We start from the raw sequence: 24,094 nt of genomic DNA on the forward strand, positions 1-24,094 counted from the left end.
TAGAAAGCACTTTCTATACCACCAAGGTTGCCCAAAGTGCTGTACATGTTCTCATAAATAGTGTGTAAAGTAAAAAAATACAACAAACAATCAAAAATCGAAAAAAATAAAAAATAAAATAAATAAAAATAGCAACATACAATACATCAATGCACCAAACATTACCACAGTGTCTTACTGAACAAATGCAAGTTTGTATAAATAGGTTTTTAAACCTGCCGAGACAGAGGTAGCATCGCGAATGTCAGGTGGTAGGTTATTCCACAGTTTCGGAGCGTACACTGAAAAAGCACGATCCCCTCTGAATTTTAAACGAGTCCTGGGGACAACTAATACGTACATCAAGGTATCACTCTTTCACTCTATCACTCCCACCATCAGCCCTTTAAAACAGTGAAACATTTCCCTCTCTACAAACCCCACCTGGGAGCCCCTGTTTAAGCAAGTGTTCACGCATCACTGACCTGCATGGCAAAGGACAAAACAGCTACATGTCTGAAACAAGCTGGTGCAGCAAAGCATGTAAGCATGACACTGACTAATGAGTGTGTGTGTTTCAGGAAAGAACTGGAACAGAATGAAGGCCCACTGCATCAACATGCCGGTTTGAACAGGTCCAACCTTCTCTCTACAGAAGGAATCTTCTCTGCTGAGACCTGCTTCATGCCATCTCAGCCTCCTTCAGGACCCCATGCCCAAACTGAAGGGGTCAATGCAAGGCTCAGGTAAGATCTACTCTAACATACCTGAAATGCTTACATCTCTAGTATTTCTAGTAGAGGAATGTTGAAGTTGAGTGTTGACATTTGCTATGTACTGTAAAAGTTGTACCAATTGCACATGCCTTACACAATTCTTAAAAAACTCAAGCATTCAAATTCAAAATTGTTCTCATAAAATATTTTTTATATAATAAAGATTATATAAACTTATATGATTTTCACACATCCTTTGCGTGTGTCTGGACAAAACTACCTGAAATGTTTTTCTTGGACCCAATACTACATACTACACTACACACTACAATGTGTGACCAAAATTTGCAATGCCTCCAGCAACAGAGCTGAGCTACAAGGACTCTAAGGAGGATGTCCAGGGAGTGAAGGAGACTCCAGGGAGGATGTCTAGGGAGTGAAGGAGACTCCAGGGAGGATGTCTAGGGAGTGAAGGAGACTCCAGGGAGGATGTCCAGGGAGTGAAGGAGACTAGGGAGGATGTCCAGGGAGTGAAGGGGAGTCCAGGGAGGGATCCTCTCTCGGTAGGCCGTGTAGGTGGTGTGCTGCGGTGCCCGCCGTATCTCCGCTGCTGGAGGACGGAGGGCAACTCCGTCTCTGTGGCTCTCGTGGGGGCCACGTCTGCGGCGGCTCCTGCTCAGATGCCTGGCACCATTCTTCCTTTAATCACAGACGCTGGTAAACTCTGGGCTCCCCGGCCAGATGCCGCAGTAAACAGGGTGGTGGCATTCCACTGCTTCACTCTGTTGCATGCACACGTGTATTGTGTGTGTGTGTGTGTGTGTGTGTGTGTGTGTGTGTGTGTAATGGTCATTTCATTTGAAATACTGAAGCTACTTTTGCTTACTGAGGTTAGGGTTAAGTTAGGGTTGGGTTGGGTGTAATTAGGGTTGGGTGTAACATTAATAGTAAACAAGACTGTGCATGTGTATTCATGTCTCTTTACTCTGGAAAGTTTCAGGTACATTTGTGTCACTTGTGCATGTCAGGGTGAATGTCTGTATGTTTGTAGTGTGTGTGTGTGTGTGTGTGTGTGTGTGTGTAAAATACTGCTATGCACATACAGACTGTTTGACATTCAAACTTCTCAATGTCCTGACATGTTCTCTGTGACTGGTCAGACTGTTGTGAAAGAGCTCCATAGTTCTCATGCCACTTCATGCTTTAGTTTAATCTGCAGCCTGCTGGGAGGGCTAGTTGTGTGTGTGGTCATGGTTGTAATGAGTGTAACACAACAGGTAATCACTGTCACCGGGCACCCTGCAGTTACAGAGACACTTCCTTTCGTCTGACCATCGCACATTACGCTCCGTGCCAAGCCTGCTTTCCAGCATCTGACCATAAATGCTATACTGGATATAAAACGCCCTATAGGCTAAGTGAAAGGTCTTTAAACTTCACTAATGCCCTGCAGTTTGTGGCCTGTCATCGAATTTTGGGACGTGGAACATCTGAGTTTCGGAACTAACTAAGGGAGAAAAATGTAAATCGGGCCCGGTGGCCCAGTCTGACATTGCGCGTCTGGTGCTGTGTGACCCGCCTCTGTGTGATCTCCCGGAGCAGCGGCTGCAGCTCCCGCCTTGAGCGCTGTTTGAGAAGTTGTTCTCTGTGAAGCTGTTAGTTTATTACTCCAGCAGGTTTCCTGCACTGCTCTGCAGCGTCAATGTCACCTTTCAGAGACTCGGGCCTGTGGGTTTGGAGGTGGGGGAGAGGGAGGAGGTGGGGAGGTGGAGGGAGGTGCTGGGGCATAAAGGCTCTTTTCTCCAGCCGGGTGCAGTGTGCCTGCGGACGACCCGGGGTTCTCCTTTCACGCCAGGTTCTCAGCGGAGCTTCAGACGCGCAGACGTACACGGAAACGCCAGCGGCAACGTGCTGCCGGTCAGGTAGCACCTCTGAGAGGCAGACGGAGGAGGAGGGAGTGTGTGTGTGAGAGAAGCAGACACAGGAGACACCTCCTCTCACCTCTGTGCAGGCCTCAGGAGGAGTGTACCTCAACGGCACTCGCTCAAACAAATGATTCCTCCACACACCACACAGCTCCTTTTAACCTCCAGATGACGTGATATTGGACGTGACAAATGGCACGACCTGGTCTCCGTTTGTGGTAAAAGGACCCAGATGTTTGTGGAGAACGGCCTCGCTGCCTCTGGAGCTCCTCTACCGCCGCACCTCAGTCCCCCTCAGGCAAACGCCACAACGCTGGGAGGTGATGGTTGGGCTCATATACGCCCAGGGATTCCTGTCATTCCTGAACCTCTTCATTCCTGTGCAAGTTCAAATTCAAATTTGTTTGCAAAGCACTGGGCAGCCTTACATAAATCATATTTACGAAGAATCCAGGTCCAGACCCCTAATAAGCACAGGCACACACAACATCGCTGAGAATGAGGAGGGAACTTCGAGATGAAACAAGACTCAGAAGGGGAACTCCTCATGATCTTCTTCGATCATCCTCTTCCTCTGTGTTTCTGCTGATGACTCAGAACTGCACATCGTGTAGTTCTGGCACCAAAGAGTGCTAAGGTGTGTCCACTCCGGGGACGGGTGTATGCTGGGGACTATTACTAGTATTAGTAGTATTAAAGATTAGGATTTACAGCTGTTGTGCAGTTGAATGTTTGTGACTTGAAGTGCACATGGTGGCTGTGTGTGAGTCCATTTATCCAAGACAAAAGGCTTAGAGCTGTGATCGAGTACAGTTCAAACAACTGGGGCTTAAGGGATTTGACCAAGGGGTCAAACCTGTGGTAACATGACAGCAGTGGGGCTTGTTTTTATTTTTTTGTTTGTTTGTTTGTTTGGAGGAACTGTTATAACTCTGTTACCTCCTATCTAACTGGAGTATCAGTTCAGTATAAAACAACTCTTCACTTTAATTTTTAAATTTTATTAAGTTTTCAACAGCTGCAAAATAAGTTAAAACAGTTGGACCTGGGTAAGGCTCAAGGTTCATTCACAAATAACAACTTTCAACCAAAAAGGAAACAACAAAACAGCCACAGCCAGCACGCTTCACCTTGTGTTTAACAGCACACATTTTTGTTCAGCTTCTATGCACCTGTAGGCTAACAATACGAATTCACTAAGGTGAAGTAACTGACAATGAAATTCAATCTAAAATGTATTAAACATCCTGAAAACTTACCCTTCAAGTAAAAGTCAGTATTTATCAAACTCCATTCAACCAGAATTTATATTAAACCCTGTTGTCATTTTTCTTTTACTTGATGTGCAAATATATATTTGCCATTTCTCGTGGCTGGCTATTAACAACAAAATCATGTTTGTTATAAAAAATTCAAAGACTGACCTTTTAAACCATAAAAAACGTAAAATGAAACAGCACCTCAGTGAACTACAGTGGGTGGCATTCTCTCCCCTGAAGAATGTGGATAGTTAACCACATTCTATTAATAGTTTCACTTTTTACCTCATTCTGTTGAAAATGACTGCTGAATTCCCTGCAGTGTTGATTTTAAAGAGCACATAACAGCAATTGCTATAGTCATTTTATATCTGCCTGTGTAGGGGCATGCAGAACTGTTTGTATGTCTTTGCCTGTTTGGTTGTGTGTGTGTATGTGTATGAGTGTGTGTGTGCATGTGTGTGCAGGACTGTATCTGTATGTGAGCTTTCGTGTGTGGAAATGTAACTACCCACAAACCCTTGGTGACCGTCTGTTGAACTTGTTGTTTTTTTTCTTCTTAGCACAGTAGTAAACGTCAGAGGCCACAAACCAAAACATTTAAAAACGACACACAAAAAAAAAAAAAAAAAAAAACAACAGCACACAACATTTGCATACACACACAGAACCTAAAATGTCCAACAACAAAGGAAAAGTTATGGGTCGACAAAAGACACTGCGATGTAACGTGTGCCATTGGTGGTAGGCAGTCCTTCGTGAAGGTGTGTTAGTCTGCCTGGGTGCATGAAACTCCAGCCTTTCCTGGGAGACTCTATAGAGCAGTTATACCTGTGGAATCGACAGCCCCCTCCCTGGAGAAAGCAGAATGATCAAACATGGGAAGCCATGAGATATTGCACCAGCAATATTTTAGTCTGATTTAATTCTTTCATCCACACCTAGAGAAAATATGTGCACATGGCAAACACCTAAAAATCTAGTGTGATATGGTGTAATCATCTGTGACCAGTGGAATTTTCCATAGTTCATTAACCCTGTACATTAATATAACAATGGAAACAAAGGGATCATATGCTTGCCTGGAAATCTGAGCCTTTGTGATTGAGTGCTATGTTAATGGTGAAGGTGGAGGAGTCGTGGTGAGGTCTCAGGTAGGCTTGTCTGGCAGGAGTGTACTTCACCACAAAGTTCATGATGGCGTAGCCCTGGAACAGACCCAAGACAGACACGTTCAGCATGTGACACTGGAGTTTCACACTCACTTGCTGCACGGTCAGCATCTGAGTGAACTACAGGTTTGTTGTGCATGCATGTTCCCCGGACCATGGGCATCGGAGCCGCCCGAGTCCCCTGGTTTTACTGCTGTCCTGACGTTCAACTCCATAATAACAGCAGCCTTGTGATTTTAGCAGGCCACATTCCAACCGGCTCCCTCAACCAGAGAGCGTCTGGTACGGCGGCAGTGAGGTTTTTACGGCCGCTAAACCCGTCACCCGTGCACTCATCCCAGCAGCGCAGACGTGACTTCACACAGCATCGCACCGCACAACTTTCAGCAGCTGAACTGGAAACCACTGAGCCCAGAGACCTCCAGCCCGCACTGGGCCACGCCAGCTAACCTTGGTGTAATATCCAGAGAAGACCTTCAGCGTGACAGGCGAGATGAACTCGCGGAGGAAGTGCAGCCACTCCTTGTCGTAATCGATTTGCTTCATGTGGATGTCGTCAGTGGGGACAGTCTCATAGCCTCCCGTGATGCGTCTGTCCTGTAGAGCGAAACGAGTTTTAATGTCTGGACAGCTAGAAATCATGGCTCCTCAGCGGGACTGCCCAACCTTGGCTAGAAAGATCTTTCAGTTCCATTTGTAATGTAATTCAACCAAACTACTGTAGCCTTTGACAAGTTTCTGACTTTAATTGACTATATTTATTCGCCCTTTAGAGTCTGTAGGAGAAGGTAAGAGTCATGTGGCACAATGTCTGGCTTAAAGGGCAGAGACCAGATCCTATTCCTCATCCCTGAGGTGCTTGTGATTGTTTGAAAATGTCCTTCACATAAACTCTTGACTGATTACAACCACCATGCTCCCTTTAAATGACTGCCAGTCAAGGGGCCGAGGAGTTATGTATTTAAGGGTGTTGTGGGATATTTCATGGTCAGTCTCTGAGCAGCAAGAGTCTCTGACAGCTTTGACTCACCTCATGTTTTCCACCAGACCACGATCCATAGTTCTCCATCTCCTCCACCAGCTCATCACAGGCCCGTTCAGTCAGCACGGGAAACCAGAACACATCTGGACATGGCTGTGAACACATACACATACACACACTAATGCTCAGCCCAGTCAGGGTTCAGTCACATGTAGCACACATGTATGCACAGAGGCAGGCTGGTGAGATCAGGAGAGGAAGGTTTGTTTTTGGCGTGTTTTCGGCTGTTTGTGTAAGTCTGTTAGAGTCTGATGATGCCTGGATCCCAGCATTAACAGTGGAGATCCAGTCACTGGTCACTTATACAGTCAGTCTGATGGTGCTGGGACTCATGCCACTACCTGTTCCACATGGTTCTCAGTAAATATCTGCGTGTAGTTGGGATGGATGTACTTCTCCTTCCAGTCCTGCAGAGGAAGCAGAGAGTCAGTGCGGTTTTAGTCTTTTTGAGAGGCCCTGTTTGCCCATCTTGCGTTCAGCTAACGAGTGTTGTCTAAATAAGATTATAAATCAGCACCATAAGGACCAGCAGAGTTAAAGACAAAAAAGGTTAATCTGCTTGTCCACTCTCATTGCTGGTTTTATATTAACAGTTTTATGATAAGGAGAAACATCTGTCCACTCACCACTGAGTTCTCAAATATCTGCCATAAGTCGTTGTGAAAATGGGAGGTGTTGTAGTTGGCTGTAGAAATGAGCCTTCCAAACTCATGACGATTGGTAATGTACATGAAAACACCCTGCAGCATACATAGAAACACAGTCAACAAGATCTCATTCCACAACTAATTAGCATGATCAAGATTAAGTAACATGATCAAGATTAATTAACATGAAATCAACAAAGCAGAAAACTGATAACAATGCTAAAAATCACTGAACCATTTAATCAGTAACAAGACAACATTCATGAAAATTATGGAAACCTAGAAAATACACTACAAAATCTAACCAGGGATTATTTCTACATATGTAAAATATTTCCCTTCAGGATCAATAAAGTACCTAATTTATGCTAATGAATCTGTGCTTCTCGGTACGTCTTTCTCAATGGGAGACAGGGAGGGTGGAGAAAGGAACAGGGTGGTGTTGGGAAGCCAGGGGACGGAGCAGCTCCATCATGGAACCGCAATTTCCTTCTGTCTATAAGGCATGTGTGAGTCTCCATACACTCTGCCTGCTCTGCATGGCGACTTTGTGAAAGGAGTCTTAAAAGGACACAGCACGTCCCCTAAGATGGCGTGCTGCACTGAGGTGTGTGTGCAGGTGCTGTCCTCCAGGCTCAGAGAGGTCAGGGGGTTTAAAGAGGGATACGTGGTACATTATTGTTCTGCTCGGGGACGTCGCAACAGGGAATTATGGGAGGCTGGTGCCCGTTATTGTGCCCTGATCACTATCGGCCAACCGCACGCTACAGAGGGAGGCAGCTTTAAAGGCTGATGGATCATCTCTGATGGAGGACAGGTGTTTTCTACCCAGCCCTATCAAAAAAGCAATTTCAGTCGTCAAAACTTTGGCTTGTGGCATCACTTTTGCAAAGGATTTGGCAGAGATTCTGAATACATCTGTCTTGCAGGATGCATTCCAAAACAATCTCAGTATTAAATCATCATTAGGGGGCACTATAAAGCATTGTCTATGAGAACATGCAGCTAAGATCTAATGTTATGGATTATTAATCATAAAAACAGAATTTAGTTATTTAGACATGCAGATTCTTTTGTGTTGTAAATGTCTAGATTAGATCTATGATTTATATAGTATGTCAGATTTTGTGCATAATCTGACAATAGTTAATTTAATATTTAAGGATTGCATATAATTTACTGCATGTTCAGAATACTGAGAAATGATTCATAACAGGTTAGTTTTATGCCTACTGCAAAATGAGTCACTTGTGAACCATTTGGAAAAGTGATGTTTATGTTCACAATAAAAAATAAATATATATATAAATATATATATAAAAAAACCTTTGGCGGCCTGAGCATATGGAATGACTCCGGAGAAGGAGAGTCTTTCTCTCTGTGTATTGTCTAAAACGAAGGAAAAGCACCATGTCAACTTTGAAACATCTTTGTTTAGAAACATGAGAATGACATGGAGAATCATGTGATGCAGACGCTGCACATGTGGGCGACGCCCTTTCAGGCCAGCGGAAGTGGCTGGACAGGAGAGAGGAAAACTGGCCCAGTAGACCAGAAGGCCTGGACTTCCATCACATGCAGAGCAGGAAAAGGTTTGACTCAAAGCTTTACACTTGGCCAATCTATTGGCCAATGACAGGCTCCATGTTAAGCAGAGCTAAAGCATGCTGAGGACCTGCTGGACAGCCACACATACACATGAGGAGAAGTTGCCCTCCTGGTGGTTTTACGATCTCCAGCTGGTCCACGGTTTCCGTCCCAGCTCTCGGCACACATGGTTCAAGTGATCAGCGCTTGATGTATCAAATGTGTTAGAGGCCCAAACAGGAGCAAACCAACAAACAAAACAAACCAAAACAAGCAAGACTGGATGGGAGTGTGGGGATGGATAAGGGGATGGATTAGAGAACTTTCAGAATTCTGGACATGAAAGGAACATGTGAAGGAGATAAAGAAAGCCAGGTCGCTCTATTCACAGGTTAGAGGTCAAAGGTAAAGGTTGAAGAGGAGAGGATGTGTGCCAGTGAAGAAGACAGACCTGGAACACATCCTACAGGCTACAGCAAACATGCTGGGGATGCACTGGTAACTTATCTGTTAGGCCTAGAAGTGCAGCAGCAGTTTAAAAGCATTAGGAAACATGACGATGATAAACTAGCCAATTCTGTACAATGTAACAGCTCTCAAGAGAGCAGGCAGTTACGTTAAGTGAAATTATAGCTTGCCTGCCAAATGCATTTGCATCATACAGTACCAGTAGGCACAGAGCAGAATAAATGTGAAGTTACCAAAGATTTATGGAATTCTGGTTCATTAGAACACACTAATTTACTCAACAACCCTGCTTCAAATGAAAAAGTCCTTGAAGATATTGAGCTGCGATTGGTGCTGTATGATGGGCTAACGTGAGCTTGTGTGCTGGTTGTCTCACCCTCTCTCTGGCATTTCTGCACAAGGCCATGTCAGGGTCCAGCCTCTCCAGGACAAACACGTTCCTCTCTCTCAGTTCACTCCTCAAAACGTCACCCTTCACCAGGTATATGTGTGCCATGTAGGGAATGTTCCACACACCACTGTCACAGAGACATAGAGAAGTCTTTCCACACCATAGCAATTTATTTCGTCCTACTGTACATCAGAGTAGATTCTCATTAAAGGCTAGTATGAGCTTATTGGCTGTGATAGATGGTTTTGCATGGTGATGTACTAGAAAGCATGTTATCCTTTATTACATTCTGTGATTACATCATTCTAACTTATACATGAGTTGTATAGTTGGAGAGGGCTCTGGAGGAGCTGTGTGGAGAGAGCTTTGGGGGAGCTGTGTGGAGAGGGCTCTAGAGGAGCTGTGTGGAGAGAGCTTTGGGGGAGCTGTGTGGAGAGGGCTTTGGGGGAGCTGTGTGGAGAGAGCTTTGGGGGAGCTGTGTGGAGAGAGCTTTGGGGGAGCTGTGTGGAGAGAGCTTTGGGGGAGCTGTGTGGAGAGAGCTTTGGGGGAGCTGTGTGGAGAGAGCTTTGGGGGAGCTGTGTGGAGAGAGCTTTGGGGGAGCTGTGTGATGAGGGCTCTAGAGGAGCTGTGTGATGAGGGCTCTAGAGGAGCTGTGTGGAGAGAGCTTTGGGGGAGCTGTGTGATGAGGGCTCTAGAGGAGCTGTGTGGAGAGGGCTCTAGAGGAGCTGTGTGATGAGGGCTCTAGAGGTGCTGTGTGATGAGGGCTCTAGAGGTGCTGTGTGATGAGGGCTCTAGAGGAGCTGTGTGGAGAGAGCTTTGGGGGAGCTGTGTGGAGAGGGCTTTGGGGGAGCTGTGTGGAGAGAGCTTTGGGGGAGCTGTGTGGAGAGAGCTTTGGGGGAGCTGTGTGGAGAGAGCTTTGGGGGAGCTGTGTGGAGAGAGCTTTGGGGGAGCTGTGTGGAGAGAGCTTTGGGGGAGCTGTGTGGAGAGAGCTTTGGGGGAGCTGTGTGATGAGGGCTCTAGAGGAGCTGTGTGATGAGGGCTCTAGAGGAGCTGTGTGGAGAGAGCTTTGGGGGAGCTGTGTGATGAGGGCTCTAGAGGAGCTGTGTGGAGAGGGCTCTAGAGGAGCTGTGTGATGAGGGCTCTAGAGGTGCTGTGTGATGAGGGCTCTAGAGGTGCTGTGTGATGAGGGCTCTAGAGGAGCTGTGTGATGAGGGCTCTAGAGGTGCTGTGTGATGAGGGCTCTAGAGGAGCTGTGTGATGAGGGCTCTAGAGGAGCTGTGTGATGAGGGCTCTAGAGGTGCTGTGTGATGAGGGCTCTAGAGGTGCTGTGTGATGAGGGCTCTAGAGGTGCTGTGTGATGAGGGCTCTAGAGGAGCTGTGTGATGAGGGCTCTAGAGGAGCTGTGTGATGAGGGCTCTAGAGGAGCTGTGTGATGAGGGCTCTAGAGGTGATGAGGGCTCTAGAGGAGCTGTGTGATGAGGGCTCTAGAGGAGCTGTGTGATGAGGGCTCTAGAGGTGCTGTGTGATGAGGGCTCTAGAGGTGCTGTGTGATGAGGGCTCTAGAGGAGCTGTGTGGAGAGGGCTCTGGAGGAGCTGTGTGGAGAGGGCTCTGGAGGAGCTGTGTGGAGAGAGCTTTGGGGGAGCTGTGTGGAGAGAGCTTTGGGGGAGCTGTGTGGTGAGGGCTCTAGAAGAGCTGTGTGGAGAGGGCTCTGGAGAGCCCTCACACTCACATCCGCTTCCCCTGCACAATGTCGATGTAGTCCTCAGAGCGTGCGTAGTAGCCATCCAGACTGAGCGATCCCCAGAAGTTAGACCACAGTTTGCCGTGACGAGTGACCACGGGGCCAATTATTTTCCTGAGGGAATAAAAGCAGAGAGGTGCATAATGTATCTGTTAGAATCAGAGTCAGTGACTTTTGGCATCATATCTGGGCGTAATGTGGTCAACTCCACACACACGCTCAGACTCGACAAGTTGAACTGAAGTAACAGATCAAGTGACCAAGTGAAAAGTCAGATGAGCTTTAAAGTAATACCTCAATAAAGAATTACCTCATTAAATGAATACATTGTTAAAGGAATACCTATTTTAATTAATGGTATTTAATTTAATTTAATTTAAACTATGGTAGAGTATTGTTATATATTTATTATTCATATATTTATTTTTCAAGAGCTGTTCAAAAGCAGTTGGTCTGCTTTTACAGACTGTGCTGTGCTGAGTGTGATGGTGAGAATTACAGTCTGGTGCAGAAACATGATACCACTAGCGCACACACAGGTCACTACCGTGAGGAAAAACATGTCATTGAAAATGCATCACAGAAAATTACAGTTGTCCTCGGCAATGTGAACGCGAGACAATAAAAGCCACTTTTCTAAAGTTACGATTTGCCTTTTTGTTCCACAGTTGGGTGCCAGCAGAGAGAATTCCCACGGCATCCTGAAATATCCAAGCAGAGGTTTAGCAATGGGAGGCTGGATACAACACCAACTCATGGACTCTGCAGCTGTCTCTAAGACAATTGTTCATGAAGCCGGTGGGTTTGGAGAAAAAAAAAAGAAAGTTGCAATAATGTTTTTCTAATGCTGAATGACACTTCAAAGATCTGGCAAAGCAGTCCGCCCTGTTTCCAAACAGCAAAGGAAAACAGGAAGTCACCAGAGCTTATTTTTAAGCGGTGAGGGAGTTTCGTTTTGGTCAGTGGCGACATTCTCGTGGTTTCTGAAATCAAGGGATACCGTCCCTCATGCAAACACTCCAGACAGCTCCTGTGGAAGCTTACAGAAGGGTGTATGGGGTATGGCAGGGGCACGTACCTGTTCTGCTCTATCAGAAGGGTTAGGGGGTATCAGAGGGGCACATACCTGTTCTGCTCTATCAAAAGGGTATAGGGGGTATCAGAGGGGCACGTACCTGTTCTGCTCTATCAGAAGGGTGTAGGGGGTATGGCAGGGGCACATACCTGTTCTGCTCCATCAGAAGGGTGTAGGGGGTATCAGAGGGGCACATACCTGTTCTGCTCTATCAGAAGGGTGTAAGGGGTATCAGAGGGGCACATACCTGTTCTGCTCTATCAGAAGGGTGTAAGGGGTATCAGAGGGGCACATACCTGTTCTGCTCCATCAGAAGGGTGTAGGGGGTATGGCAGGGGCACATACCTGTTCTGCTCTATCAGAAGGGTCTAGGGGGTATCAGAGGGGCACATACCTGTTCTGCTCTATCAGAAGGGTGTATGGGGTATGACAGGGGCACATACCTGTTCTGCTCTATCAGAAGGGTGTAGGGGGTATCAGAGGGGCACATACCTGTTCTGCTCTATCAGAAGGGTGTAAGGGGTATCAGAGGGGCACATACCTGTTCTGCTCTATCAGAAGGGTGTATGGGGTATGACAGGGGCACATACCTGTTCTGCTCTATCAGAAGCTTTAGCGTCTGTCTGTTGGTGAGCACGACATCTGCGTCAATGCTGAAGTAGTAACCACATGCAGGATCCCTCCGGCACAGGTCCCTGTTTTAACAACAGCACAGAGAAAATACTAATTCAGCTGTTTCAGCTGAATTACCTTGATCTGATTCCCCCTCCACATTTGACCTTAAAATCATTGCACCATAGTCCTGTACAGCAAAACCAGCCTTCTGACATAATAAAGCTGCCCTAATGGGCTAGCAAAACAAAAGGACATTTACACTAAAGAAGCATTTCTGCAGAGTCAACGCTATGGCAAACTGCCATGCATACAACAGTAACGATCGGTGCATTCCGCACATACAGCCGCTACACCTGTGAAACCCAGGGGAACGGGTGAGTGGAGCACTCTGACTGCTACAGGTCAGTACTTTGATGCACTGCATTTCAGAGCAGGCACGCAAGAACAGATCAGGCTTTGTGCTTGAGCCAGGCTCCTGTGAGCCAATCAGTGAGTGCGTGAGGACTGGGCACGAAGGCAGCAAGTTGGACAGGGTCCGTTAAAGAGATCACATCATGGTACATGCTGCATCTGGTCCCTGGGTGCTGTAATAAAGCCAAACCCTGCTGTGTTATGCAAAGTATCTACACTGGTCTTATCTGGGGAACACATCTGTTTCTGAACCCATGAAACAAATAATCTTAGCACATTAAAGGAATTTTCTTTTTTTCCCCTCTATTTCCTTCTATTTTTACTTCTTAATCAATTCATTGAGTTTTCCTTCAAAATTTCACAAATATCCCTTTGTTCTCAATGAATATTATAATACAGCTGTCTTGCTCTGTGATATGATTTTCCCACAATTCTCATTTACAAACACCTTGTGTTTTTCAGTGCCCACTTTTGAAGCAGGACTCTAGATGTCAGCGGTGTGAGATGGTCTCCTTACATGCCGAGGTTCCTCGCCTCGCCCTGACTCAACGGCTCTTCAGGGCCAACAACTTTAAAGCTCCCAAACGCCTCCTTGTTCTCCTCCCAGAAGGCCTGCAAGTGCTTCTCATGGTAAACCTCCTGGTGTCCAAAAGACAGGAGAAGAATGTCACAGGCAGCTTAGTGTAAAACGTCACTCACGCCGCCCACAAGATCAAGCCAGTTCCCACCGTCAGTGCAGCTGTACACTCACGCTGTTATGGATGAACACATCCAGTTTATCTCTGGGATAATCCAGGGTCAGGAGCCGCTGCAGGAACTCGGGTAGAAACGGAGTGGGCTGCTCGATAAACACTCCGACCCTCACTCGTGGATATTCCTGTTTTGATGGAAGGGAACTTTGTTAGCCCTGCACTTGAAGATTATTTAGAAGATTATTTAGCATTTTGAAGCTATTTCAAAACATATCTCAAAACAGTTGTGTTTGCACAAATACTGGCTCTTTTATGGAATCGCGTGCTGTTTTTGAACCAGAGCACATGAACGGCTGATGCGTGTCATTTACAGGACGGCCTATAAACGGGCTCATGGCTATGAAGAGTGTCGTTGACACGCTGTCTGCATATCTGCACCACTGAGATCATGCCTGAAGATTTCAGTGAGTTACGGCACAAGCTCTTAAGTACACAGGATGGTTTCACCAGTCTATTAACCCGAGGAGCTGTGAGCACCCAGTTCGTGGTGGAAGAGACCGCAGTTCAGACAGGCAGTTCTGCTTTCCCATGGTGCAGTGGTGCATGGGGCACGCAAGCCCTCCCAACTGGCTGCTGGACCCTGGACCCAGATGAAACGGCAGCCTGGCGGAGGCATGTAATTAACGCAATCCGACCTCGGCTCCACACCGCTCGGAGAGAGGGAGGGAGGATTCATGGTCCAAAGGCCCTTAAACTGTCACTGACCGAGAGGGCAAGGAGGACTGGATGGTGGAGGAATGGGCGGAGAAGGTGGTGGAAATATGACTGAGTTTGTTCCTAGACAAAAACAGGCCCCTTCCGAACTCCCCAAAGCCACCGTGAGAAGCTGAGGGGTCCCTGAGGCAGGACACAGGCTGCACTGTGTCTGTAGCAGTCCACAGCGCTTGTGGCAGCCCACAAAACTGACAACCCACCGCTGGCCTCAGCGCTAAGGCCAACGGCCTTGAGACGAATGTACATGTGAATATGCATCTAGCCCTGCTTGGACTCTGAAGCTCACCACACGTTAGCAGAAGAAGGCTGCGGAATGAGCTGGACTGCTACAGCGGAGGAGAATGGGACAGAGGCTGTGCTGATCTGCGTGGGAACGTTCTCGAGCCTTCTCAGGAAGGCCACAATGCATGCAGCTCCATAACGCCTTAAATACATGAGAAGTGAAAGTAATTTATGCCCAAAGAAACAGATGTGTGTCTCATTCAATGATGTGGCTGGTCATCTTCATAGATATGTGCATTTCTAATTGTCTTTAAATTGATCCAGTCCCTGTGGTGCTATGGTGAAGTTGGTTATTACAACAGCTTTGTTCATTACTCCTGTAGAGGGCGGGGGCGGTGAACTCTCAAACTCATTTACGACTGGCTCCTTTAGCGTGTGTGTTTCTCTTGTGTCTGGGACGTATGTGCTGTGGCATGCAGCATGATTGTGTGGTGAATTACTCAGGGGTGAGGAAGAATGGCAATATGCACAAGACACAAACCAGACACAAGACAGCCAGATAACAGACCGGTCTCAGCAGCTTTCTCTATCTCTCTCTCCCTCTAACCCTCTCTCTCTCTCCCTCCCTCTCTCTTTACTGGGTAACCCACTAAAATGCCGTCTGCTCCACAGTGACACCCTTTTAGGTAGAACTTTCTAAAACCAGAAAGCCATTTCCTGAACCACAGAAGAGCTTCCTCTTCCTAGAGAGGATCCTCAAGAGAGTTTGTGCATCTTTAATGAAGGTCAGGAGGAAACGCTCGGTGAGTCGTGTGTTATCGTTGGACACACTCTACACAGATGCCCAGTCCTGCAACATCCAATTTGTCGGGTGGAGAACAGTGGGTCAAAGCTCCAACATACCTGATCTCATATTTCAACTGTGTGCGATCGTTTTCATCTATGATGAAGATATTGAAAGATGAAGAGAAGCTGTTGAGGTTCATGGAGGTTGACTCACCGCGAGCTGAGACAAATCCACGGTGTCCTGGTCACAGACACTGCAGCCTTGCTCATAGTTCCAGGAATTGGGGATGTAGTTGGCCAGGTAGTTCAAATAAATCTGTAACAATTAAGTGGAATTATTTAGGCATGTTCCATCCAAACACACAAGAGAAAAATGTAAAATGTAGTGTGTAAAATTGCATAGAAAATATATTGCAAAAAAAAAAAAAAAATATATATATATATATATATATATATATATATATATATATATATATTTATAAATAAAGACTGATCCACGTTAACTGTTGAATGGTGGTTAGCTTGCAGGCTTTAAAGTATATGATAGACGCAGAGATGGGTACTCGAATGAGCGACTCGAGTCGAAGTTGCACTTAAGTCGCCTACAAAAAGACTTCAGACTAGACTTGAAACTCGTCCCTAATGACTCTCGACTTGACTCGGACTCATCCAAAATAACTTCAGAACAATAAGCGTTATCCAGGCGCTGGAATTTTCCATTTTGCCATTATTTCATACTTTTGATTTGGGATGCAATGCCAACAGACAATAGGAGCCACCAACATATTTAAACACATTTTTTTCCATCTCCTAAGTCCCCAAACTTGGTATTGACTCGTGATTTGACTTGGACTTGTATTATGTGTCACGGTAGGCTGGACCGGCACCACAGGGGAGCCGCTCACTTCTCAATATTTCACCTTGGGTCCATCCCCAGATCACAATCACCCGCCTACTGATCACTTAGCATCTCATTATCACGTCCACCTGTCCCTCATCACTTTGACTCCCTTTATAAGCCCACAGGTCCGTCCATTCTCAAGGGTCTCGGGTCACACCAAATGACAGGTGTATTAAAGGGGTAACTTTTGTCAAATTTACACTGATATACTAGCCTAGAATTTTTAGATGTTTTATTGAAGTGCGCCCATAATGTTCAGCATACACAGCAGTGTAGATTTACAGCATATCAACACCAGTCAGGAAATCTAATCAGGACTAAACACAGTCAGTTCCTAAACGCTGCTCAAATTCCAGTGGCCAGAACCGACCCTTCATCATTGTTGGTTCTGCCTCAATCTCAAGCCAAAGCCCATTTCTAACTAGAACACTGTAGCATGTAATAACTGGGTGAGATGCCAAGATATAAATACCCCAGGGTAAAAGGGTAATAGCAGCCATAGAACAAACATAAATCATCCCTGAATTTAGAGAATCTGATGGTTGTGGGGGTGTTAGAGAAGGACAGGAAGTGGGGGAGTGAAAGAGGAAAAAAAAGGTAAAGAGAGTGAGAGATGGAGAGAAAGGTGAAGAGAGTGAGACAGAAAAGTAAAGAGTAAGAAATGGAGAGAAAGGGAAAGAGAAAGAGAGAAAAAGAAAAGTAAATAGTGAAAGAGATGGAGAGAAAGGGAAAGAGTGAGAAAGAGAAAAAGAAAAGTAAATAGTGAGAGAGATGGAGAGACAGCACAGACTGGTGGCAGTATTTGCTGTCCTCTTGAACAGCTGTCTTGTCTGGAAGAGCAGTGTTGTAGGTGCATGTGTGTGGAAGCCAGCACTATAAGGAGATCTTCTCTGTTCAGTCCAACCACATCCAGATGAATGACAGATGTCCAGCATATGCAGCTCTCTGCAGTGCTTGCATTACAGTTGAAGTTGTTAGTGTTGTGTGTAGTCCTACATTATTAGTCATGTCAATTAGACATAAACAGCAGTACATTAGGGGCCAGTCTATTCATTAGGGGCCAGAACATTGTTCTCCCGGGATCGCTGGGTTCAGCGAGGTGAAAGAGAAACTGGGAAGCTGTTGTTTAGAAAGAGGCAGGAGACATAAACCAGACAGCTCTCTTCCCTCTCTAGTGTTAATTCACAGCTGTGGCTTCCTAACATCCTTGCAGTGTGAAAGTTCACTCGTATGCCAGTAAAAGGGCGGCGGCCCCGTGCCGCGCCCCCTTGGAGCCCGGAAGTTTACCGAGGCAGGCTTTGCATCCCCGAGGACAAACTAGCTCCGCCCCCCCTCCACCCCCGGGTGAGGGAGTGTGGATGCTGGCCTCTGGACTGGTGATGGAGGTTTTTGTGTTAATGACCAATCATTAGGAGCAAAGGCAAACAGATGTTTGAGGGTTAGGAGACGGTGACTCATGCTTTTGCTAAAGTCATCATGGAAACCAGAGCAGGCTGGAGGGGCGTGGATAAAAGGGAAGGAACGTCTAGGCGAGTTGGTCGCTGTCGGACAAACATCCCGGCGGGTCGCTCCTGGACCTGAGACCGGCTCAGCAACGACTCTGCATTCTTGGCAGAGGTTCTCATCCTTCAGTAAACTAGTAGCTGCATTCTTAGGAAGCCTGAAAGTCGTCACCCCTCACAGACCCAGTCAGAACCGCAGGGCCACAGATCCAAGACGGGAGGTCTTAATGGAGAAGCCATGTAAACCTGCTCTATCATGTCAGAAGGGCCAGATACTTTGGGAACAGACTTCAGACATGACAGACGTAACACAGGAAATGAGCGGCTGGTGTGGATTCTGCACCCACAGTGCGTTCCACCCAGGAGGAAGGAAGCCACTTACTTTCGTGTTTATGTTGCCGTGGACGATGACAGGGAGACTGTCAAAGACCGTGTTTCTGACTCGAACTCTCTCTGTGCCAAACTTCAGTAAAACCTCATCTACAAGCAAAACACAGTGTTTCTACGCCTGACTTAGGACACATTTCATTACAGTCCTGTAATGCAATATTCAGTCTACTGCTACATGAAAGCTGAATTTTGAAAGGTGATCTGACAATATTATGAGAACAAGTCTTATACTTGTAATAAAATGTAATAAATATAATAATGTAATAAATATTAATGTTAATGTTAATAAAAACAACATTGCCTTTCTGGGCTAAAGAACTGCAGTACAACACATCACTCCTACATCTGTTTACAAACAGTTATCTGGAATTCACTCACCGACTGCTCCGTTTAGATTCTGGAATATCTGGCATTTGTGGTCCAAAGACATATTAACACTCTCCTAAAATACATATGCACACAGACACACACAGACAAACACACATACAAACACAAGATAAAATAAGAGCTTGACTGAAGTGACCATCTGACCTCTGTCCTCTGGCAAGCACCAAATTATGTATGTTTTCTGCAGGTTCGATGTGTTGTGTGATTCTCGAACCCATGGCTGGGTCAGGAGCTGGGAGCACACAGGCCGGGCCTGCAGTAGCTGCTCACATGCTACTACACATGGTGTCCATCGGCTCTCACCCTCTGCAGGGGGTCCAGGTAGATCTTGGTGTAGAAGAGTTGATCGTCATCTTTGTCATGCAGATCCCAGAGCCTCACCATCTTGTTTATGTACGGAGCATAACCCATAAAGCCTGCAAACGACATCACAGCCTCTTTATGGCCTGCGCTTCACAAAGGAAAGTTTGGGATTTTAAAAGAGGCGTGTAAAGAACTGGAGTTACGGGAGGGACAAACACGGCGGCTGCTACATGTTCATTTTGTTGGCTGGGAAAATGCCTGGGACCCGGGGCACACTCTGGCACCAGACCAGCAGGGGGTGTCAGTCGACACAGCACGCTGATTGAACACGAAGGAAGGAAGACAGCGCCTCTCTGACCCACACGGCCAGAGAGGGCGTAGATGGGTGATGCACTGGGAACCCACTTGTGTGGGATTGGCCAGCAGGATTTCAGCTGTCCTGTACCATCTCCACAGCAACCTGTGATGGCCAGAGCTGGGCTATGTTGTTGGTCTCTGTGACTGTTAGGGTCTATTATTAAGATACGCTTGGACAGAGGGGGTCGTGGGCAAGAAAGAGGAAAAGGAGCAGAGATGAGAAAGAAAGGTAGGAGAGAGAGAGAGAGAGAGAGACAGAAAGAGAAAGAGAAAGAGACAGAGAGGGGTAACACTGCTGACTTCAGATTATTTAGACTATACATTCAAACCAGTAAACACAAAAAAACACTTTTCAGAATTTTAGGCAGCTTCAGTAAACCACTGCATGAGACAATCCATCAAGACAATCTGACACAATCATTTTACAAGCGAAGTTATACACAGCAATAAGTTTTTTACCACCTCCAGGGACCTATAAGAAAGGACCTGGTTCTAGTTTTACCTCCAAAATCAAATGTGACCAGTAAACAAAGGCATGTTCATATCTACACAAATTTTCATGTGCAAAAACATGGGCAATTATCCTGTTTATAATAGGTATCAAACTGGTACAGGTTTTTGAATATGGGGGCTGTCTGAGGAAGATTTAAATTTGACCAACATATCAACAAAGAGTGAAAAAGTAAAAGTTTTAAAGGTTTTCACATAAAGTTGGTTCAATATCCAAATGTTCAATAAAAAGGATTCATTCATAGCTATTCACAGTGGCACTGATAAATGTGTGTGGTCAAATAAAAAGTGGGACGTGTTCTTTTCTGTGTTATATAATGTGTCAATTACACAAAAACACACACTTGGCACACTGACATAATTGAAGGTGGCGACAAATTTTCTTTACGACTGAGCAGCGAATACTGACACAAGGAATACGTTCAGTCTCAGCTCAACACAGATGTGAAGGGTTTCAGACATCTGCTTCCATGTCTTCTCTTTAACAAGGTGAACTTTTACTGCTACAGCCTAACACATGTACCCTGTAATGGTCTGATCAAAGATACACTAAGTCATGCCCCCCCCACACACACACACACAATATCACCAGTCTTCAGCTCCTAGACTGAGACGTTTGTGGATCACGTCTCCTTCTCCTTGGCCTACTGCGTCCAGTCCAAAGTCAACACAACATTTGTCGCGTCCGTCTTCTGAACGACAGCAGTGACACTAAAACAGTCTCAGGCTCTGAGTCCGGCGTATCAAACAGGAAGCCCAATGCAAATAAAGCCCTCATGTTAATTCCGCAGTTTTGTCCAGGCAAAACAGGAGGTGCCTAAGACTCGCTGTCCACCGCAACCTAAGCCGTAATTCTGCTGTTCAAAATAGCAGACAGAATAAACACAGTGATTCCAGAACGGCTTAGACCACAGGCTGATGAGTGTGGACGGCTGGTGCTTCAGCTGGACAACAGGAGAGGACAGGGACAGAGGGGGAAATGGGGACGAAGATCATGTAGAGACAATGAACCATGAGTGAGGACTGGGGAGAGTGCCCTTGCCAACACTGTCTCTCTCTCTCTCTCTCACACACACACACACACACACACACATATTCACGTGCATGGACACAGACATGCACGTGCAAAACACACACACACACAGACAAGACGCACGCACACAAATTCAGTCAGCCCCTCGACATGAATAAAGAAGCATGCTGGTATCCTTCAGGAAATTCCACATCTTTACATGGAAAATACTAGCACTATTCCCCTTTATTCTGTTCCACTCAACTCTGTTCAGGACTGCACATAATGAAACTGCAGCTTCTGGGTGATCTCAGGGCAATCACGTGGCTCAGGTTTACATCCCTGCACTGCCCAGCAGATCTGAACCCATGCACCGTGGAACGCTCAGCTATGTAACCAGAGCTAAAATGGTTGAAGGCCATGACCTTGTGTGAGGAGAGACCTTCTGTACGTGTGCTGTTAATGTCCACCCTTCCACATTGCAGCATGTGTGAGAAAGAGAGAGAGAGAGAGAGAGAGAGAGAGAAAGCAAGACAGACAATCATAGTGGGAGGAAGTGAGAAAACGTTTAACCCTACTTGACCAGCAAGAAATAGTGTGAGAACGCCTTATAAATCACTGTCTCTGGACAATGTAATGGGCACCTTCTCAGTAGAGAAATAATGGTGTAGGAGGGAGTATGTATAAATAACAATGAACCATCAAAAACAAACTTTTTATTATAAGCTGCATCTCTGATTGTGTGTGTGTGTGTGTGTGTGTGTGTGTGTGTGTGTGTGTGTGTGTGTGTGTGTGTGTGTGTGTGTGTGTGTGTGTGTGTGTGTGTGTGTGTGTGTTGGGGTTCTTTTTGCAAAACAAAAACATCAGTTGGGTGAGAAAATCTGCAGAACCTCATTATTGCTGATTTCCCACGTTCCAAACATTCCCATTGCGCACCTCCAGAGTTGAGGAAGCGTTTTCCACTGCGCACGTAGGGGTAGCGATCCATAAGGTGTGCGTCTGGCCAGATGACACCCTCAGCACCAAACAACACCTTATGATGCGTCTGCTGGAACTTCCTCAAAATCTCTTCTGGCCCTCCTGCGAAGATGAGGTCATAGCTAATAAGAGAGAGAGAAATATAAAGGGAGAGAGAGTAAAATAAAGAAACAGAAGAGAGAGGGAGAGTGAAAGAGAAAGAGGGAAGAGAAGTGGTGAGTGGGAGAAAGAATGAGATATGAAACATTTCATTAAGCAATAATCTACACCATCACACTATGTAGTTGTAGTAATTCCACATTCTAGTCAGTTTTCAGAACCATCCACAATTACACTCATACAGCACTGTCACCAGCTGTCCGCTACTGCCAAACATGGGGATGAAGTGTTAGAAAATAAGCTCAGTCTGTCTGACGGGAGCCAGAAATGTAGTAGGCTCATATTGCAGTAATTACTTATACCCATGACGGTAAGATCCAATGTAAAATGTCTAAAGAGGAAGTGGACGATGGATGATGACCTAGAGATCCCGTTCTTACACACCAGCCATCTGGCCTGCAGCTGAATCCATGACCCCTGGCACTTCTCGGGTCACCTACGTGACCCTGGACAACTTGATCACAGTTCACAAGGACAGCCATGATTCCGCTCTCAACCTAGAGGAAAATCTTCGATGTCCCCTCCACATGCGAGGAACATATCATCCAGACTTTCTTTACATTCAGACCGTCTCAGAATTACTTCAAAGAAATGAATTAAGGAGAAATGAAAACTGTCTGTGTAGAATCTTCATGAATATTTTGGTTATATACCAACATGGCTACTCAATAGTCAGTAATGTTTGAGTGAAGGTTATTATTATTTAAACCCTTTAAAGAAGCTTGGAGCATAACTCCAAGTCTACGTGTATAATTAGCAGTCTCAAAACATCAGAGTCTATAATAAGAACTCTCTAGGAATCTCCGAAAGGTGAAAACACACAGAGCAGAGCAAGTTTCAGGCAGGTATGGAGAGAGCTGAAAACACTGGCTCCTTTCTACACAATGATCATGGTAATTACTGTCAGTTTCTATAGCTCAGAGCCAGAACTGTACAGCACAACCCAGTGTTGCCACATATTCATTATAAACGGACTCATTATACTTGTTATAAACGGACACGCCATAATTTCACCTGAGCGGTGGATTTAAATTGGAGCCCGTTTATTCCGGTTGATTAAGTTAAACCAGAAAAAATACCAGCCTTTAGAAGAAGGTATTACTTTAATATCACTGCTGTGTCCATATGAAAGTGCTTCTACCCAGTTATTTTGAGGAATGTTCCATATCTGGATTTCCCTTGCCAAGCAAAGATGAAAATAGACATGCTTTCACAGTCCTCTAGAAGTTGATCCACTGTAGACTTTTTCTTTACCTCATTAAAAAATGAAGTTTAGATTTATGTCAAGTGCATGAAATTAATATCAAGGCATAATTTACACCCATTATGAGTCAAATGACAAAGTAACACAGATGAAATCATGCAGAATGGCATTTTTAAGCATTTTTAAACATTTAACAGCAGTTCACAGCAGCCCTGGTTCAAGAGGCATGTGGCCCACATGGAAAGTAAAGAAAAGAATGACCAGCCTTTGACCCAAAAGCATTAATGAGGGAGAAGGGGGGGGGCAGACTGGGAACACTGGCCCAGGCTTCACCATACAGGGCCTGATTAAATCCCCAGCAGGATCCTTTCCCCCTCGGCAGGCCCTGCCACAGCTGTAATTTCCCCTTCAAATGAAGAGCTCGTCCAAGTATTCCCACCACAGCGGCAAACGCTTGAATGGAAGCTTGTGGAACATAATGGCTTGTATGTCCTTGACTAATTACCTTATGTCTGTATTGTTCTTTGCTAATTACTTCTCATTCTTAATGTTCTTAATGTTATTGTCTGTTGCATTACAATGCTTGAAGTCTGCAGGCATTGTCTGATGTTTAAGGTCTCAGAACAAATCGCTATTTGTTATGTGTAATATTTGATATTGCCTTCACTTTTGCCCATCTGGTGCTTATCTCCACTTTGGACTGTAGCCTATGTGTATTTTGTGTTTTGCTAACTGATGTATAAAATCAAACAGCCATGTGATCTTCATAGAGAAACATGGGCAGTAGTCACAGGACACGGGGAAGAACTCGGTTACCTTAAATATGGCACTGTGACATGATGCCACTTTTCACCAAAAATCTGCCTTGCTAAATCCAGTGTGGACATT

At 45.6% G+C, this 24,094-nt stretch overlaps 1 protein-coding gene and 1 long non-coding RNA gene across 3 annotated transcripts in view; one reads left to right on the forward strand and one right to left on the reverse strand.

Annotated features, from left to right (window-relative positions):
• Nucleotides 1-333: 333 nt before the first annotated feature.
• LOC143473867 (uncharacterized) lies at nt 334-15,869 on the forward strand. Its single transcript, XR_013120642.1, has 3 exons — nt 334-725; nt 11,597-11,726; nt 13,492-15,869. It is a non-coding gene; the product is annotated as an uncharacterized LOC143473867 (long non-coding RNA).
• Nucleotides 3,601-24,094, reverse strand: part of plod2 (procollagen-lysine, 2-oxoglutarate 5-dioxygenase 2) — a 34,722-nt gene continuing 14,228 nt past the window's right edge. Inside the window, exons 4-20 of one of the 2 annotated variants that reach the window (XM_076971039.1) lie at nt 21,802-21,965; nt 18,987-19,099; nt 18,675-18,738; nt 18,289-18,386; nt 15,718-15,819; nt 13,781-13,906; nt 13,547-13,668; nt 12,594-12,698; nt 10,917-11,042; nt 9,172-9,313; nt 8,067-8,129; nt 6,720-6,833; nt 6,435-6,500; nt 6,082-6,186; nt 5,502-5,648; nt 4,962-5,087; nt 3,601-4,733 (exon numbers count right to left, since the gene is read on the reverse strand). In XM_076971039.1, coding sequence (XP_076827154.1) covers nt 4,578-4,733; nt 4,962-5,087; nt 5,502-5,648; nt 6,082-6,186; nt 6,435-6,500; nt 6,720-6,833; nt 8,067-8,129; nt 9,172-9,313; nt 10,917-11,042; nt 12,594-12,698; nt 13,547-13,668; nt 13,781-13,906; nt 15,718-15,819; nt 18,289-18,386; nt 18,675-18,738; nt 18,987-19,099; nt 21,802-21,965 — 1,939 coding nt within the window. In that variant the 3' untranslated portion in view covers nt 3,601-4,577. The remainder of the gene's footprint in view (nt 4,734-4,961; nt 5,088-5,501; nt 5,649-6,081; nt 6,187-6,434; nt 6,501-6,719; nt 6,834-8,066; nt 8,130-9,171; nt 9,314-10,916; nt 11,043-12,593; nt 12,699-13,546; nt 13,669-13,780; nt 13,907-15,717; nt 15,820-18,288; nt 18,387-18,674; nt 18,739-18,986; nt 19,100-21,801; nt 21,966-24,094) is intronic. The other variant, XM_076971040.1, reaches the window with a different exon arrangement.

Source organism: Brachyhypopomus gauderio, chromosome 13 (assembly GCF_052324685.1).
Source record: "Brachyhypopomus gauderio isolate BG-103 chromosome 13, BGAUD_0.2, whole genome shotgun sequence".
Taxonomy (NCBI): Eukaryota; Metazoa; Chordata; class Actinopteri; order Gymnotiformes; family Hypopomidae; genus Brachyhypopomus; species Brachyhypopomus gauderio.